This window comes from Galeopterus variegatus, unplaced genomic scaffold (assembly GCF_000696425.1).
Source record: "Galeopterus variegatus unplaced genomic scaffold, G_variegatus-3.0.2 Scaffold1188, whole genome shotgun sequence".
Taxonomy (NCBI): domain Eukaryota; kingdom Metazoa; phylum Chordata; class Mammalia; order Dermoptera; family Cynocephalidae; genus Galeopterus; species Galeopterus variegatus.
Genome location: NW_007727299.1, coordinates 209,359 through 223,738, shown reverse-complemented (window position 1 = coordinate 223,738; position 14,380 = coordinate 209,359). Strand labels below are relative to the sequence as shown.

The 14,380-nt window shown below is 42.2% G+C and overlaps 1 protein-coding gene across 1 annotated transcript in view; it reads left to right on the top strand.

The window, feature by feature from the left end:
- Positions 1-14,380, top strand: part of VIT (vitrin) — a 90,375-nt gene that overhangs the window by 35,653 nt on the left and 40,342 nt on the right. Inside the window, exons 5-6 of the mRNA XM_008575442.1 lie at positions 4,276-4,353; positions 10,906-11,097. Of these exons, the coding sequence (XP_008573664.1) occupies positions 4,276-4,353; positions 10,906-11,097 (270 nt within the window). The remainder of the gene's footprint in view (positions 1-4,275; positions 4,354-10,905; positions 11,098-14,380) is intronic.

The window sequence follows — 14,380 nt, the reverse complement described above, 5'->3', positions numbered from 1 at the left end:
GTTTTTGAACTATTCCTTTAGTTAGACCAAATGTGCCTCATATCTAGAACCTTATTCCTTGAGTTTTCTGGTAAATGAATAGATGTGCGCATATGCTCTTAGAGAACTGAGCTACAACTGTATTTTAGATTTTTTAATTTTTATTTAATTGTTTCACTATTCAATCAAGTCTCCCTAACTAGCTCCATAGGATTTTTGTAGATTTTCATTTTTACTCTTTTTCCCCCTCTTTCAAAGAGTTAATGTCAATGAACTAAAGACTATTGGGATTTCACAGTGAAAAGATAACCACGTATCTTTGTACTATCATGACCCACCTCCCACTTTTTTCTATCTTTGTGAATTTCTCCAACCCAGACTTTTATTTTGAAACTCTTTTAATTTACTAAAAAATTAAAAGAATGGTGCAGAGAATATCCATATTCCCTTCACCTAGCTTCATCAATTGTTAATATTTTGCTACATTTGCTTTATCTACCTACCTACCTATCCTTGTTCTAAACCATGTGAGAGTAAGCTGCAAGCATCATGCACTTTATCTCTAAATACTTTAGCACATAATTTGTGAGAACAAGAACAGTTTCCTAAATAACAACAATACCAATACCACACCTAAAAAATTAACATTTATACAATAATATTATCTAATAAACAGTTCTTATTCAGTTGTTTTCAATTATCCCCAAAATATTCTTTATAATAATTTCTTATCTTTTTTTGGATCCACAATCCAAAGATGATGCACTGCATTTACTTGTCACGTCTATTTAATCTCCTCTACTCTAGAACCACCCTCCAGCACACTATCTTTTTTGGTCATGCATGGCATTGACATCTCTGAAGCCCAGGCCAGTTGTCTAGTGCTATGTCCCACGATCTGGACCACAAACACATCCATCCGTTTCCTCATAATTGGATTCAGTTTAAATATTTGGCAAAGATAGGTAGTATCATAGCATATCCACTGTGTCACACCAGAATAGCCACATCAAGAGACACATAATGTCAACTTGTCCAGTTGTTGATAATGCTAAGTTTGATTACTTGGATACTTTATCATCTCTCTCCATGGCAAAGATACCGTGTAATTAATATGCAGTCTGTAGGGTGATACTTTAAAACAGCTTGAGTAGCTTGTTCCCCAACAAATTTCACCCAATGGTTTTAACAACCATTGCTGGTCCTTGCTATAGCAAATATGACATTAGTAATTGCAAAATTATAATTTTTCTAATTTTGTCATTCCTTTCACATTTATTAGCTAGTATTCTTATATAAAGAAGAGTTTTTTCCACCCTTTGTGCCTATTTTTTAAAGTAGACTATGGACACATGGATTGTTTTTTAAAATGCAATATGTTATAATTTATTACCATCATTATTCTTTTTGGTGCTCAAGTTTTCCAAGATTAACTAGTAGGAACCCATCAAGATTTTGACGTGTTCACATTAGTGTTGGAATGGGATACAACATTCTATGCACACCTATATTTACCTTACTCTGGACTTGAATCTCTCATTTTCTCTAAGGAGGTTCCATGGGATTTTAAACTAGATTCTAGCAAACCTTTCTGGCCTCCGACAAGATTAGGTACCATGGGACTGTCCTGAGAAGGAGGCCCCTATGGAAAGTCAACTGAAGCAGGAAGAGGAAAATGTCCCATATTATAGTAGGTCTGCCAATCTGGGTGGTTTTCTGGCACCATTAGGTATCCCGTGCCCCAAACTCCTACCGTACTCCATCAGTCTGAGTTGTAGCAGGACTACCTTTTACAATTCTCCTGAACTTGAACAATCCCTGTTTCCTTTTGCCTGCTGAATTCTGCACACCTTGCATTCAAACTAGACTGGTTTCTTTGTCACATAGTGGAAGGGCATCATTCACAGTACTGTGGGTCTTTGCCTTACAACAAAGAATTCAGAACAGGGACCACAAGAAAAAGCTAATATCTAGATTACAAATGTGTTCAGATAGAGAGAAATATATTCTTCACGTAAGTGTTTACTAAATAGCTCCTGGATAAATAAGAGCATTTCAGCCTTAAGTGCTCAGCCTGCCATCCACAAATCCCAACAGAGTGTTAAAAGAAAAATTAATTCCATGAGAGTAGAGATGTTTTAGGTATTTTAAATGAAAATCAGTCTGCTGAGATTATTCCCTATAAATCTCAACTTCCATCTCCCTTCATTCCACCTAGTGACATTTAACCAAAAACACTTTTGCCAATGATAATAAACATTTGTGCCTCCGCAATGGCTGGGAAGCCTCCTTGGAATGATGAGTTAGGAGAGCGCACTGCAGCGTAAGGGTGTCACCTGGCCAGCGGCCAAGTTCACTCCCCATTATTCAGAGGTTCACGCCAGTGAGTTTAACTGAATCATGTCAGAATCCTCCTCTGCAGGCTCAGAGGCCTCCATGACCTTTCTCTAGGTTTTTCTTTCTAATTGTTACAGGTTGCTGTGCTCCTTTAAGTAATTTGTTGGGCGGAATGGAGGGGGGCGAGAGAGGGGACGCACATTTTTGGTCAGCATAGTCTTTGGATAGCACAGGGGTGTGAAAGGTCAGTGAGGGACCCCCTAATACCACCCATTTGTTCTTCCAGCCACATTTCAGGAAACTGAGCTCACACTCATTTTCCTTCTGAATAGAAACAGCAAGAACCATAGGGTTTTAAGTGTGAGAAAAATAGTAAACACAGGGAGATGATGTCTCTGCAATGCTTTCTGTCGATAAAGTGTGGCCACAGCCACGGGGCCCTCACAGGGTCTGAAATAACCTCAATCACTGTCTATTCAGAGCAGGCCTGGACATGGGTGGAGGACTTGGAAGTGCCAAGTTCTGTTCTCAGGTGATTTTAATGAGGTGAAGTAATGCAAGTGAGTCCAAACGTTTTGCCTCATCCCCACTCTGAGAGGCATTAATAGGTAATACCAGAAAAAAATTTTGCATCTCTATGGAGATACATAGTTCCAAAACATTTTAACTTTTTTTTCCCATTAGATCCCTACAATTTTGTGTAGAAAGTAGAGCCATAGCATTATTCATATTTTCTGAATGAAAAAATGAGAGTCTCAAAGATTGGGGCAGTCAGTTAAAGGTAAAATAGCAACAAAAACCTAGATTTTCTTACTCTCAATCCCAGGACCCTCCTGAGGCCATTATTCTGTCTGCATCATGACCCTACAATCCAGTGTGCCAAAAGGACATTTGGCAAGATGGTGCACTAAATTCTGTTCCATCCCCCTCAGCTCTCCACGCAACAATCCCCTCCATAAGCCGCATCCTATAAAAGTATTCCCTCACATTGAAAGCTGAAATGCTTCCATTATTAGATACAAATACTGGATAATAGGTGATGCTCCTCTGAAGGATAATATGAAATTTAAGATATCTAGACTTTAAGATATTCCTTCGCTGTTTAAGTATTTCATGAGCACCTGCTACATGCCAGACGCTGCTTTAGGCACTGGGAATTCAACAATTACCAAGTCAGACAAATTATTTGCCTTGAGGGGCCTTGCTACATCCCAGTGGCACTTTCAGCTTAATTGAGGAACAAAGCTCATACGGTGGAATTTCAGGCATCACTTCACAATTGGAAGAAGATTTTACAGGCAGCAGCCTTCCCGGGCAATCTTCAGTCATAGCAGGTTTGGTGCCTGCTTATCCAGCCCCAATCACCTGATCACGTTTCTTTTTTATGCCTCCGTTGTTTCCCTGATAGACATTACCATTCCTCCTCCTTGCCCGGCATCTATAGTATCTCTCCCTGGGTGGGCAATAAATGGTTAGTTTCAAGCCTGATCTGTATTTACCTACTTTCAGGTTTCTGTACAGCTGTGGAATTCAAATGGATCCCACGGGATCTGTGCAAGTGAGAGGTAGCATTCACATGGCCGGCCTGTGCCCAGAGGACTCCATCATCTAAAAGGAGAGCACGTGGAACATTTTCATGTTCATATCCTGACATAATTAAATGTCCAAAGCCACATGTATGAAAACCTTACATCTTCATGGGCAAAATCAGGGTTGCTAATGTTAAACAACTCCAAGCCACGGAGATTTTATTGCTTCCATTCCAATATTAATAAGATACATGCTGTACAGGAAAACAAAATACCACTTGACTTTCTTATTGTAATCAACGATTCAGCATGAGGAACACTAAATCTATTGAATCAAGAAAGAGAAATTAGAAGGAGGGAATCAACTTTGTACCGAGCCATCTAAAACCTCTAGCTCTAGAAATAAATCTTTTTTTTTCTTGTTTTGCAGAAAGTAAACCCAAAAAGGGTGTAACCTACCCATCGGTTCTTACATATTCATCATCCAGAAGCCCAGCTGCCCAAGCAGGCAAGTATTCATGTGTGATTTAATCTAAACCTTTTGAGTTCATAAACACACAATGTTGTGTTTTAGGAGATAGTGCAGAAGTTAACATCTTAACTAGTCAAGCTCCACTGACTCGTAATATTTTAACAGATGCCAGGAACATGGCACAGAAACCAATGGGATCAGATGGCTGGGGCTGAAGAGTGACAGCTTTATTTTTTGCTTTTGCAATTCCAATATTGTCTCTGTATTTGTGTCATTTTCATTCAGGATGATTGTTGCCTTGAATTTTATTGTATTGTTACTGTAGAAGATGACATGACATTCTGTCTGGAAATGTTTCCTGGCAGCTAAAAGGAGAAAGGCTGTATCTACTTAGGTATGAAATGAAGGGAAGCAAAAAGAAAATGTGTCTTATGTGATAACAGCAAGCAGCTAATCCTGATAACCCAGGCCAGAAATACACTGCCCATGGGGTTGTGCCAACCCAGCTTCCATGTGAACCACAAAAGGGAGTACAGGTTGACCTCAGGCCAAGAAAATATCTTTTTCTTATTCTCTGTGTTAAATCAAGAACTGCACTATGCATTAGTGCATCTTTGAAGGTGCTTTGATTTCTCACACAGTCAAAGAGAAGCTGTGAGTTCCCTTATAATGGGATTTTGCATTGCTCCCAGAAAGTTGATGGGCTAGCTGATTTAGTTCAGCTGTTAAATCAAGAACTGCACTATGCATTAGTGCATCTTTGAAGGTGCTTTGATTTCTCACACAGTCAAAGAGAAGCTGTGAGTTGCCTTATAATGGGATTTTGCATTGCTCCCAGAAAGTTGATGGGCTAGCTGATTTAGTTCAGCTTCTATTCATGCACTTAAGGTGAATGTGGTTTAAGAATAGCAATGGAAACTAGCATTTATTGAGCATTTGCTGTGTGCCAGGCACTTTTCCAAGAGTGTTTAATCACCCCAGGCCCCTTCAGTATGTACTACTCTTGGACCTATTTTACAGTGTGAGAGAAAGCAGCACAGAGAAGTTAAGAAACTTATCCTTTGCTAAGCAGCTAGAAAGTAGCAGAGCTAAGAATCAAACCCAGACAGGCTGGCTCCAGAAACCCCTCTCTAAATCATCATCTAAAATTTTCTTATGCCTTTAACAGGGCACATAGAGCCCCAACTTGAGGAGCCTTGGCATACAAATAGGGAATGTTTTTTGGTTTTCCCCCAATTACTATCTCAACTATATTTTTATTGACTTCTTAAATAGTGCAGTGACCTAGACCTGTTTGTTTAATTGCAAGAATACAGCTATTCTCCACCCCCACCCATAAGCTGGTAGTGGATGGTGGTGCTTTGTGGACTGCTTCTGAGATATCACCTGTCCTCTTTTGGCCTGGGCACAGGGAGGACAAACAGGTCTTCAATGGCTGGTATCTGTTGTTTCATCTAGCCTGGCAGCCTCTGTTGATACAATGACTCCGAGTAGGTGATATATGTGGATATCTGGGGCAAGGGGACAGTATTCAGCTCTAACCTGGCCTCCCCTGTTGGGCCAGAGATCTGTGCTCCCACCCCTTTCTCCAAGTTAAGTATCCCATCCCCAGGCCCAGCAGCCCCCTGGGCAGCCCCTTCACATGGAGCCATGGCAATGGCTGGGGTTCTCTTTGGCCCCCTCCGGGGTCTGTGGAGAACTGGAATGAGGTGAGGTTACCTTCCTCTTCCCATCTCACTTCACCTTTGGCTCCTGAGCCCTGCTGGCCTGGGACACTCCAGTGGCACCCCTGTCCCTCTCAGAGGTCCCTAGGGCAGAAACAGGTGCCATGTAAACCCCTCAGCCTCAGGGACCACATGTCAAGCACCCCCACCCCCTATTTTTATAATGAGAGTACCTATGGACTCCTAGAATACTCCCCCCAAACTCTTTGCAAAAAGTGCTCCCACAGTGCACAAGGGGGTCTGTGGATGCTGTGACACAGAAAGATGGAGGGAAAGGAGATGCTCATCCCCGCCCTTGCAGGCCCCTACAATCCTGATGAATGACTCTCACAAAGCACCTTCATTTGGCTGGGAGAGAGCAAAGTCCCTCATTCATTCATTCATTCTATAACCACATATTGAGTACCTCCTGTGTGCCTGACCCCGAGCTAAACTATAAGCATTACAACATGTAAAGGGTACTTGGGTCTCTCCCAGTTTCAAAATAGAGGAACCTCTCTTTTTAAAGTCACAGACCCAACACAGAGTAAGTTTTCACCAATTCAAATATAAAATTCCAGTGAAAACCACACAGGGGTGGCCCCTTGTTGCTACTCTTCCTTAAACCATAAAATTTCTTTATGAATTGGGGGAAGCAGAAGAGCTGGAGATGGGAGGGCCAGCAGCGAGCGGGTCTCAGCATGCTCCTACAAAAGCTTCCTAGTCTCTCCAAGAATGTGAGTTAACAGGTAAATCAGGTTAGGAGGACCCCCAAAAGCATAACAACTTTCTTCCAAGGGAAATTATCTCACTCGAAAAATAGAAGGCATCTTGCAGCTCACACTGAGGACAGACATTACCTGAGATTTAAATGCTGTGCCCCAGGCAGTTAGCAAACATTAGTCGGGCAGCTGTTACTTGGCTAGAGCCTCAGCTAGTTGTTCTGAGCTAAATAAAAACAAGTTAAGTGTTGGTTTGTACAAGTTCACCAAAAATTGGGAAAGCACATTCCTGGTACCCCAGCAAGAGAAGGGAAAATAAATCTTTATTACTCTGCCACTGAAGAGAGTGCCAGGAAACCCTCCTGCTTTTCCCTGGCTGTCTGCTGAGTCCCCGCCCAGGAAGAAAGGCAGGCTGCAGTTCATTATCACAAGTGTGACTTCCCGGGAACCTCCGCCCTCACTGCCTGTGCCTACCAAGGCCAAGGCCGCTCCCTCACCCTCTCTTGAGAATAAGATCTCAAGTGACCCTCGGCCACCTTCTAATGGGAGCCACATTCAGGAATCCTGAAGCTACTCATGACTTGCCTTCCACTTTATGCCTCTTTTGTGAAAAGCAGCAAGGATTTGGAATCAAACAAACATGAGTCCAAATCTTGGCTCTGCTGTGTGACCTAAAATGCGTTTTGTGACCTCTTAGAAAACCTGTCCCTTATCTTAAAAATAGGAATACTTGGATCAACTTCCAGAATTGTGATTAATATTAAATGTGAATGCTTATGTAAAAGAGGCCTTCATAGTATCTGGCACATAGTATATGCTCAGCGAATATGAGCTATTCTGCCTTCATGTATGACCCCGAGGCATGTAATGAGTTAGGGGTGGAAAGCACCAAATCCTCCCCCATCACTCTGACCTCCGGGCTAATTGCTGCTAAATTGGCTTCAGTCTCCTTCAGTTCACCTCCCATTTGACACCTACCGAAAGCACTGTTTTTCACTGGGGGAGGCGGAGGAATATCAGGTTGAGAAACTCCAGCTACTGCCATTTATCGAATACCAACCATGGTCACACACCATGTGGTCTCTTTATAGACATGATCTCTAATTACAACAACAGCCCTGCCGAGTGGGTATGACCATCCTCATTTTCCAGCAAAGGGACCCATGCTCAGAAAGATTTAGTGGCTGGGCTGGTGAGGGTAGAGCCAGGAGACCAGCCCAGCCCTAGCTGTGGTTCCCAAATCAGAAATTCAAGCCCTCCCCCGGTGTCCCCAGATCCAGTGAATCAGAATCTCTGTGACAGAGCCCTGTAGCCTGCATTTTCACACCTGCATTTTCACACCTCCTCTGTAATTCTAATGATGAGCCAGGTGTAGGGAGAGCTGAGGCGCCACCTGCTGCAGAGAAGGTGGCTGTCAGGAGTGTCCAAAAGAGCCTAAGGGACGTTTTGAAATGTTTTCCCATGAAAATCTTTGAAAAAAAGTCCAAACCTCTATGTATCTGAGATTTTATGAAGAAACTATTTCACTGGTTTTATTTCAAATTTGCTCAAAAAGAACCTGGTTCCATGAAGAATTCACTTTGGATCACACCAAGGGCATTATGTTCAGTAAGGAATTGGGAGCAATTGGGGTAGGTAGAGTGATTTTTCTCTATCTCCCCTCCTAAACACATGAAAGAGAGAAGGCAAAAACAACCATGGAAGTCCACGGAAGCCCATGGCTACCCTGGTTGAATTTATGATGTGCTTGAAAGCATCTGTGTTATAAGCAAGTAACTCAAAGGCTGCCCTCAGGATATTTAACCTCTCTTTAGCGAATCAATATTAGCAAAGGCACACTGGGGTAGCCAGAAGCTTTGCAATTAGCCAATGGTGTGTGAAAAAGATAATTCAGATTTTCAATATGCAAGTATAGTAAGTTTAAGGTGGCAAGAATATTCACTATTTGCAAAGTAGAAGTTTTATATTTCACATATTGTGGTTTAATTAATAATTTAAAAGTAAAATGTACTGTCAGTTTATTTATATATTTCTCTCCAAATTAATAATTATATCCTATTTCATAAAATGTACAAGTGATTCTGTTAAATGGTTTTTTGCTAGATGAAGTAGGTCAAACCTGGGTCCGCATCTCCCTAAAGAGGCATTAATGCCTATTAGCATTTACCAGAGGGTAAGACAGAAGAGTAGTCTGAAGAAATTAGACACTTCCTTAGGACTCATTGTGAAAGCTGAATCCCTTAAAAGTAATGGAAATGTCATAATTTAGGCAGGTTTGGTTTGACCCTAGGATATCTCAAAGACTGGCTGAACCCCCAAGAACACTGCCAGCTCTTTCGGGATTTGTCTGGCACATTCTATAGGCAGATTTAAAGGTGACCAACTATTAGCAAGAAACAGGGTAAATGGGGGATCTGCTTCCTGCCTTGCCTGGCTAATGCCTACAGGAGCAGCCTGAATGGCTGACTCCCACCCAATTCCAGGGTTGCTGATTGCTGGCCTGCTCTCCCAAGTCATTGCTGTGATTCCTGCAGAAGGCAACAGGGTCAGGGTGGGGAAATGAGCAGTGCCAGGCCGCAGATCTGAACACCCCACCACAAATGTGTCTGCATGGCTGGCCCAGGACTACAGTCTGACGGTTTTCTCAGGATGCTGTACAATGTCAAAGAGGAAGTTGGATGGTTTCCCCAAAGAAGGAATCAGCTTCTAATCTCAGGTGCTATGTCCTGAACCTGCTGTCTGTGTACCAAAATGCATCACCCCTAAGCATAGTGAAGGCTAGAGCTGGGATGATGTGGTAGGCTGAAAAATGCCCCCCAAAAGTATCCACATCCAATCCCTGGAACCTGTGGATGTTTCCTTATATGGCAAATAGAGGGGTGAGAGGGGAGTTGCTAACGCAGTTAATTTAAGGATCTTGAGATGGGAATATTATCCTGGATTATCTGGGTGGGCCCTAAATGCAATCACATGCATCCTTGTAAAAGGGAGACAGAGGGAGATTATTTCACACCCATAGAGGAGAAGGTCGTGCAAAGATGCAGCTGAGAAAGAACTGAGGATGCTGAAGACTGGAGTGACATGGCCACAAGCCAAGGGATGCCAGCAGCCAGCAGGAACTGAAACACAGTCTACTCTAGAGCTTCCCAAGGGAGTTCAGCACTGCTGACACCTTGGGTTTGGCCCTGAGTTTGATACTGATTTTGGATTTCTGGCCTCCAGAACTGTGAGAGGATAAATTTCTGTTGTGTTAAGCCACCCAGTTTGTGATCATTTGTTACAGCAGCCACAGGACACTAGTAGGATGCACAGCTGTAGCAGCCAGACTGCCCCCGTGGGCCCAGCAGGCACGTGCAACAGAGGGTAGCTGGTCCCTCCCAGGACTGAGGTGCTCTTCACATTGGGGGCCACTATGCGTCTCCCTCTGGCACAGACCCACGGTTCTCAAGACAATCCCTGATGCCCAGTGGGCAGCCACTTGCCCCCTTGCCCTAAACCTTCAGAGGTAATCTCAGGACACCCAGAGCACTAACAAATTGAGACTGGCTTTACAGAGAAGCACCTACAGTGGTGTTTAAAATTGTGGAAGCAATCTACATTATCACACATGGATGAAGAGCACGATTTAGAAATAGAATCTAGATGATCCTTACCTTCTAGTTAGTTTTGTTACTGCATTTTACAGATGAGGAAACTGAAGCCCAAAGGAGTTGTTTGACTAGTCAAGAGCCAACCTAAACTAGAACATCTAGAATGCATTCTCTAAGAGTAAGTCAGAGGGAAAGCCCCCAAAGTATCTATTGTTAGGCCAGTGCTAACTGCAACAGCAAAAAAAAAAATATCTACATGGACCCGTTGCTTGTGGTGCCTGGCAAATTAACTGGCAATTAATCATGTTCTGCCTTGTCTGTGCAGCTGTAGTTTTGTACTGTCATTTAACTACATTATTGCTTTTCTAATCGTTGGTTTGTTTATTGGCTTATTGCTCTGAGATGATTTAGGCAGGAATTGTGGGCTGTTCGTCTAGATTTCACCCTCTACAGTGGCTAGCACAGGTCTTTCCTCAAAGCTAGTGTTCAATAAAAAAAAATTTTTTAATTTCTAGTTCTGTAAGAGCCTACAGGCTATTTTGTAGGCCCTGGTGTAATTCTATTTTCTTACAGGTGAGACCACAAAAGCATGTCAGAAGCCAATCGTTCCAGGGACAACTGCGCAGCCTGTCACTCTGATGCAGGTTCTGGCTGTCACCGCAGACAAGGCCACCCCCAGCATCTTGCCAAAGCCATCCTCATCCACAGCCTCTACCACCAGCAGCCCCAGACCACAGCCTGTGGGCTACAGGAGCCGGGAGATGGGTCAGTAGGTAGACCGGGTGTTGCTGTGAGCTGGGCCAGGGGTATGTGGTTGTGTCTTCCCGGATTCAAGGGAAGATATAGATTCAAAAGTAGGGCTACTGTTATCGTACTGTTGAAGGCAGGATATTGTGTGAAACTCTCCCACTGCAAAGTCCCCATTTCTCTAAAGCTCAGTTGGAGAGACAGCATGTTTCTATGTAAACATTGCTGGGGGCTCTTTTTTGTTTTTTTAAGTGACAAATAGTATACTCCTGGAAGTCTTCAAATATTAGAAGCAAATAAAAACAAAAGAATCCCTTTAGGAAAAGTCAGATAGCTAAAATTTTTGTTCCTTTTCTGATTGCTTTTTCTCTTACCACTTTTATCCATTTCTTAAATCATGCTTTAGGTTTTACTGAAGTCCAGTTTATAGAATTAATCTCAGCACTACATCAGACAGGGCCTTAAGAGCTATCTGGTAATCCAATCTCGAGTTTGGATTTTCTTGAGGATTATATCTATGCCATCCTGGGCTCATACGAGGGTACTTCTAAAAGTTTGTGGAAAAATAGATTAAAAGATAGTACAAATCTTTCCATGAACTCTTTGAAGTCCCCTTGTAAGCACCCACCTCATTTCTAAGAGCTTTCTAGCAAGCAGGTGGGAGTGCCAATATTGTCCCAGCAATTTTTTCTGAATATTTCCCACCTGGTGCCACTTTTTCCTTCTAGGAGGAAGTGCCCTGGACTTGTTCTTTTCAGCCCTGCACGGCCTTTATCCCTTCCACAGCAGAGCCCAGCTATCATCTACATCTCTTTTCATTCAACCAACCTGAGTCAGCACTTTCAATGTGCTGGACACTTTTCTAAGCACCTTACAAAAATCAGCCTATTGAATCCTTCATAACAACCCTATGAAGTAGATATATTATTTCTAATTTGAATAACCTATTGTATCAATCATGACAAAACTAAGGAGTAGATCCGTAAGGAAACTGACCCCAGGTCACAAAGCTGGGTAGTAGCAGAGTTGAAATTCAAACTCCAGCAGCCTGGCCCCCCTCTGACCTTCCCCCAGGCCCAGGCAGAACTCACCTTGACACGGTTGGAGTGGCAAGATTAGAGGGTGCTAACCCAGCCAATTTCTTCTGTAAATAATAATAAGTAACAATGCACTAGTCCATACATTCCATGTGCCAGGCACGCTGCATGCATTATGTTAGTTAATGTTCCCAACAACTCTATGAAATAGGATTATTATTCCATTTTATGAATGACTCATGGAAGAAGCCATGGTTTGTGGAAAAATAGATTAAAAGATAGTACAAATCTTTCCATGAACTCTTTGAAGTCCCCTTGTAAGCACCCACCTCATTTCTAAGAGCTTTCTAGCAAGCAGGTGGGAGTGCCAATATTGTCCCAGCAATTTTTTCTGAATATTTCCCACCTGGTGCCACTTTTTCCTTCTAGGAGGAAGTGCCCTGGACTTGTTCTTTTCAGCCCTGCACGGCCTTTATCCCTTCCACAGCAGAGCCCAGCTATCATCTACATCTCTTTTGATTCAACCAACCTGAGTCAGCACTTTCAATGTGCTGGACACTTTTCTAAGCACCTTACAAAAATCAGCCTATTGAATCCTTCATAACAACCCTATGAAGTAGATATATTATTTCTAATTTGAATAACCTATTGTATCAATCATGACAAAACTAAGGAGTAGATCCGTAAGGAAACTGACCCCAGGTCACAAAGCTGGGTAGTAGCAGAGTTGAAATTCAAACTCCAGCAGCCTGGCCCCCCTCTGACCTTCCCCCAGGCCCAGGCAGAACTCACCTTGACACGGTTGGAGTGGCAAGATTAGAGGGTGCTAACCCAGCCAATTTCTTCTGTAAATAATAATAAGTAACAATGCAGTAGTCCATACATTCCATGTGCCAGGCACGCTGCATGCATTATGTTAGTTAATGTTCCCAACAACTCTATGAAATAGGATTATTATTCCATTTTATGAATGACTCGTGGAAGAAGCCATGATATAAAGTCCCCAAACAAGAATACCATAAAAATAATTTTCTGAGGTTCTTAAATATATCAAACACTTTCCCACCATCCTATTCTTATTTAATTCAAGCTAATATTAACACAGGCACACAATAACTGACAGCAAAAGAGAAATAGGAAGGATGCTGGATAACAAGGGTTAACAGGGGTCCCACAGGCAGAAGTTTTCCTTTTTTAAATTTCAGGCTCTTGACTTTAGATTCCTTAATTCTTTCAAAGATTTTTGAGTCTCTGAGTAACTTGTTTGCTCCTGTCGTCTCCTTAAAGGACGTCAATTCTTACATAACATATATAATTAAACATGTGTCATATTTATTTGGCTTCACTGGAAGCTTGCAAATCCTGTTGCAAATTGGGCTGTGCTTATGNATTTCAGGCTCTTGACTTTAGATTCCTTAATTCTTTCAAAGATTTTTGAGTCTCTGAGTAACTTGTTTGCTCCTGTCGTCTCCTTAAAGGACGTCAATTCTTACATAACATATATAATTAAACATGTGGCATATTTATTTGGCTTCACTGGAAGCTTGCAAATCCTGTTGCAAATTGGGCTGTGCTTATGGAAAACCTCAAGAAACTTGAAGTAGTGGCTCCCAACCTGGCAAAGCTTCATTATTCCTGGCTTGGGGACAGGGGCTTTGGACAACAGCCTCCCAGTCCATCAGTGTTCCCTCTTCATCCCTGTCCAGCACCCGCTTCCATGCTGACCCACATACTGTTAGAAAAATCCTCAGAACAAGTACTCCGTGCAGCATGCACCGTAATTGCTGAGAAAGGAGCCAAATTGGGGAGGGAGCACTTTTTAAAAACTGTATTGCCTACTGAAATGATTTCCTGTAAGCATGAAAAGAAGGGAAAATTGAAGTTTAAATGCTTATGCCTTTTTAAAAATAATCTTATGGAGATACTTTTCACGTGTCATACAATGCACCCATTTAAAGTGTGCAGTTCAATGGTTTTTAGTATATTCATAGAGTTGTGCGACCATCGCCACAACCAATTCTAGAACATTTTCATCACCCCCAAAAGAAACCCCATACCCATGAGCAGTCACTCACCATTTCCCCCTATCTCCTCCCCCTAGGCCTAGGTAAGCACCAATCTACTTTCACAAATGCCTATTTTAATGTTTTAATGTATGGCTATAGATATTTGCTGTGATATTTTAGCCCAACTATATTAAATAATATTTAGTATTTAGATAACTTTTTTTCTTCCAATGAGCTAAAAATATTCTGCCAATTATA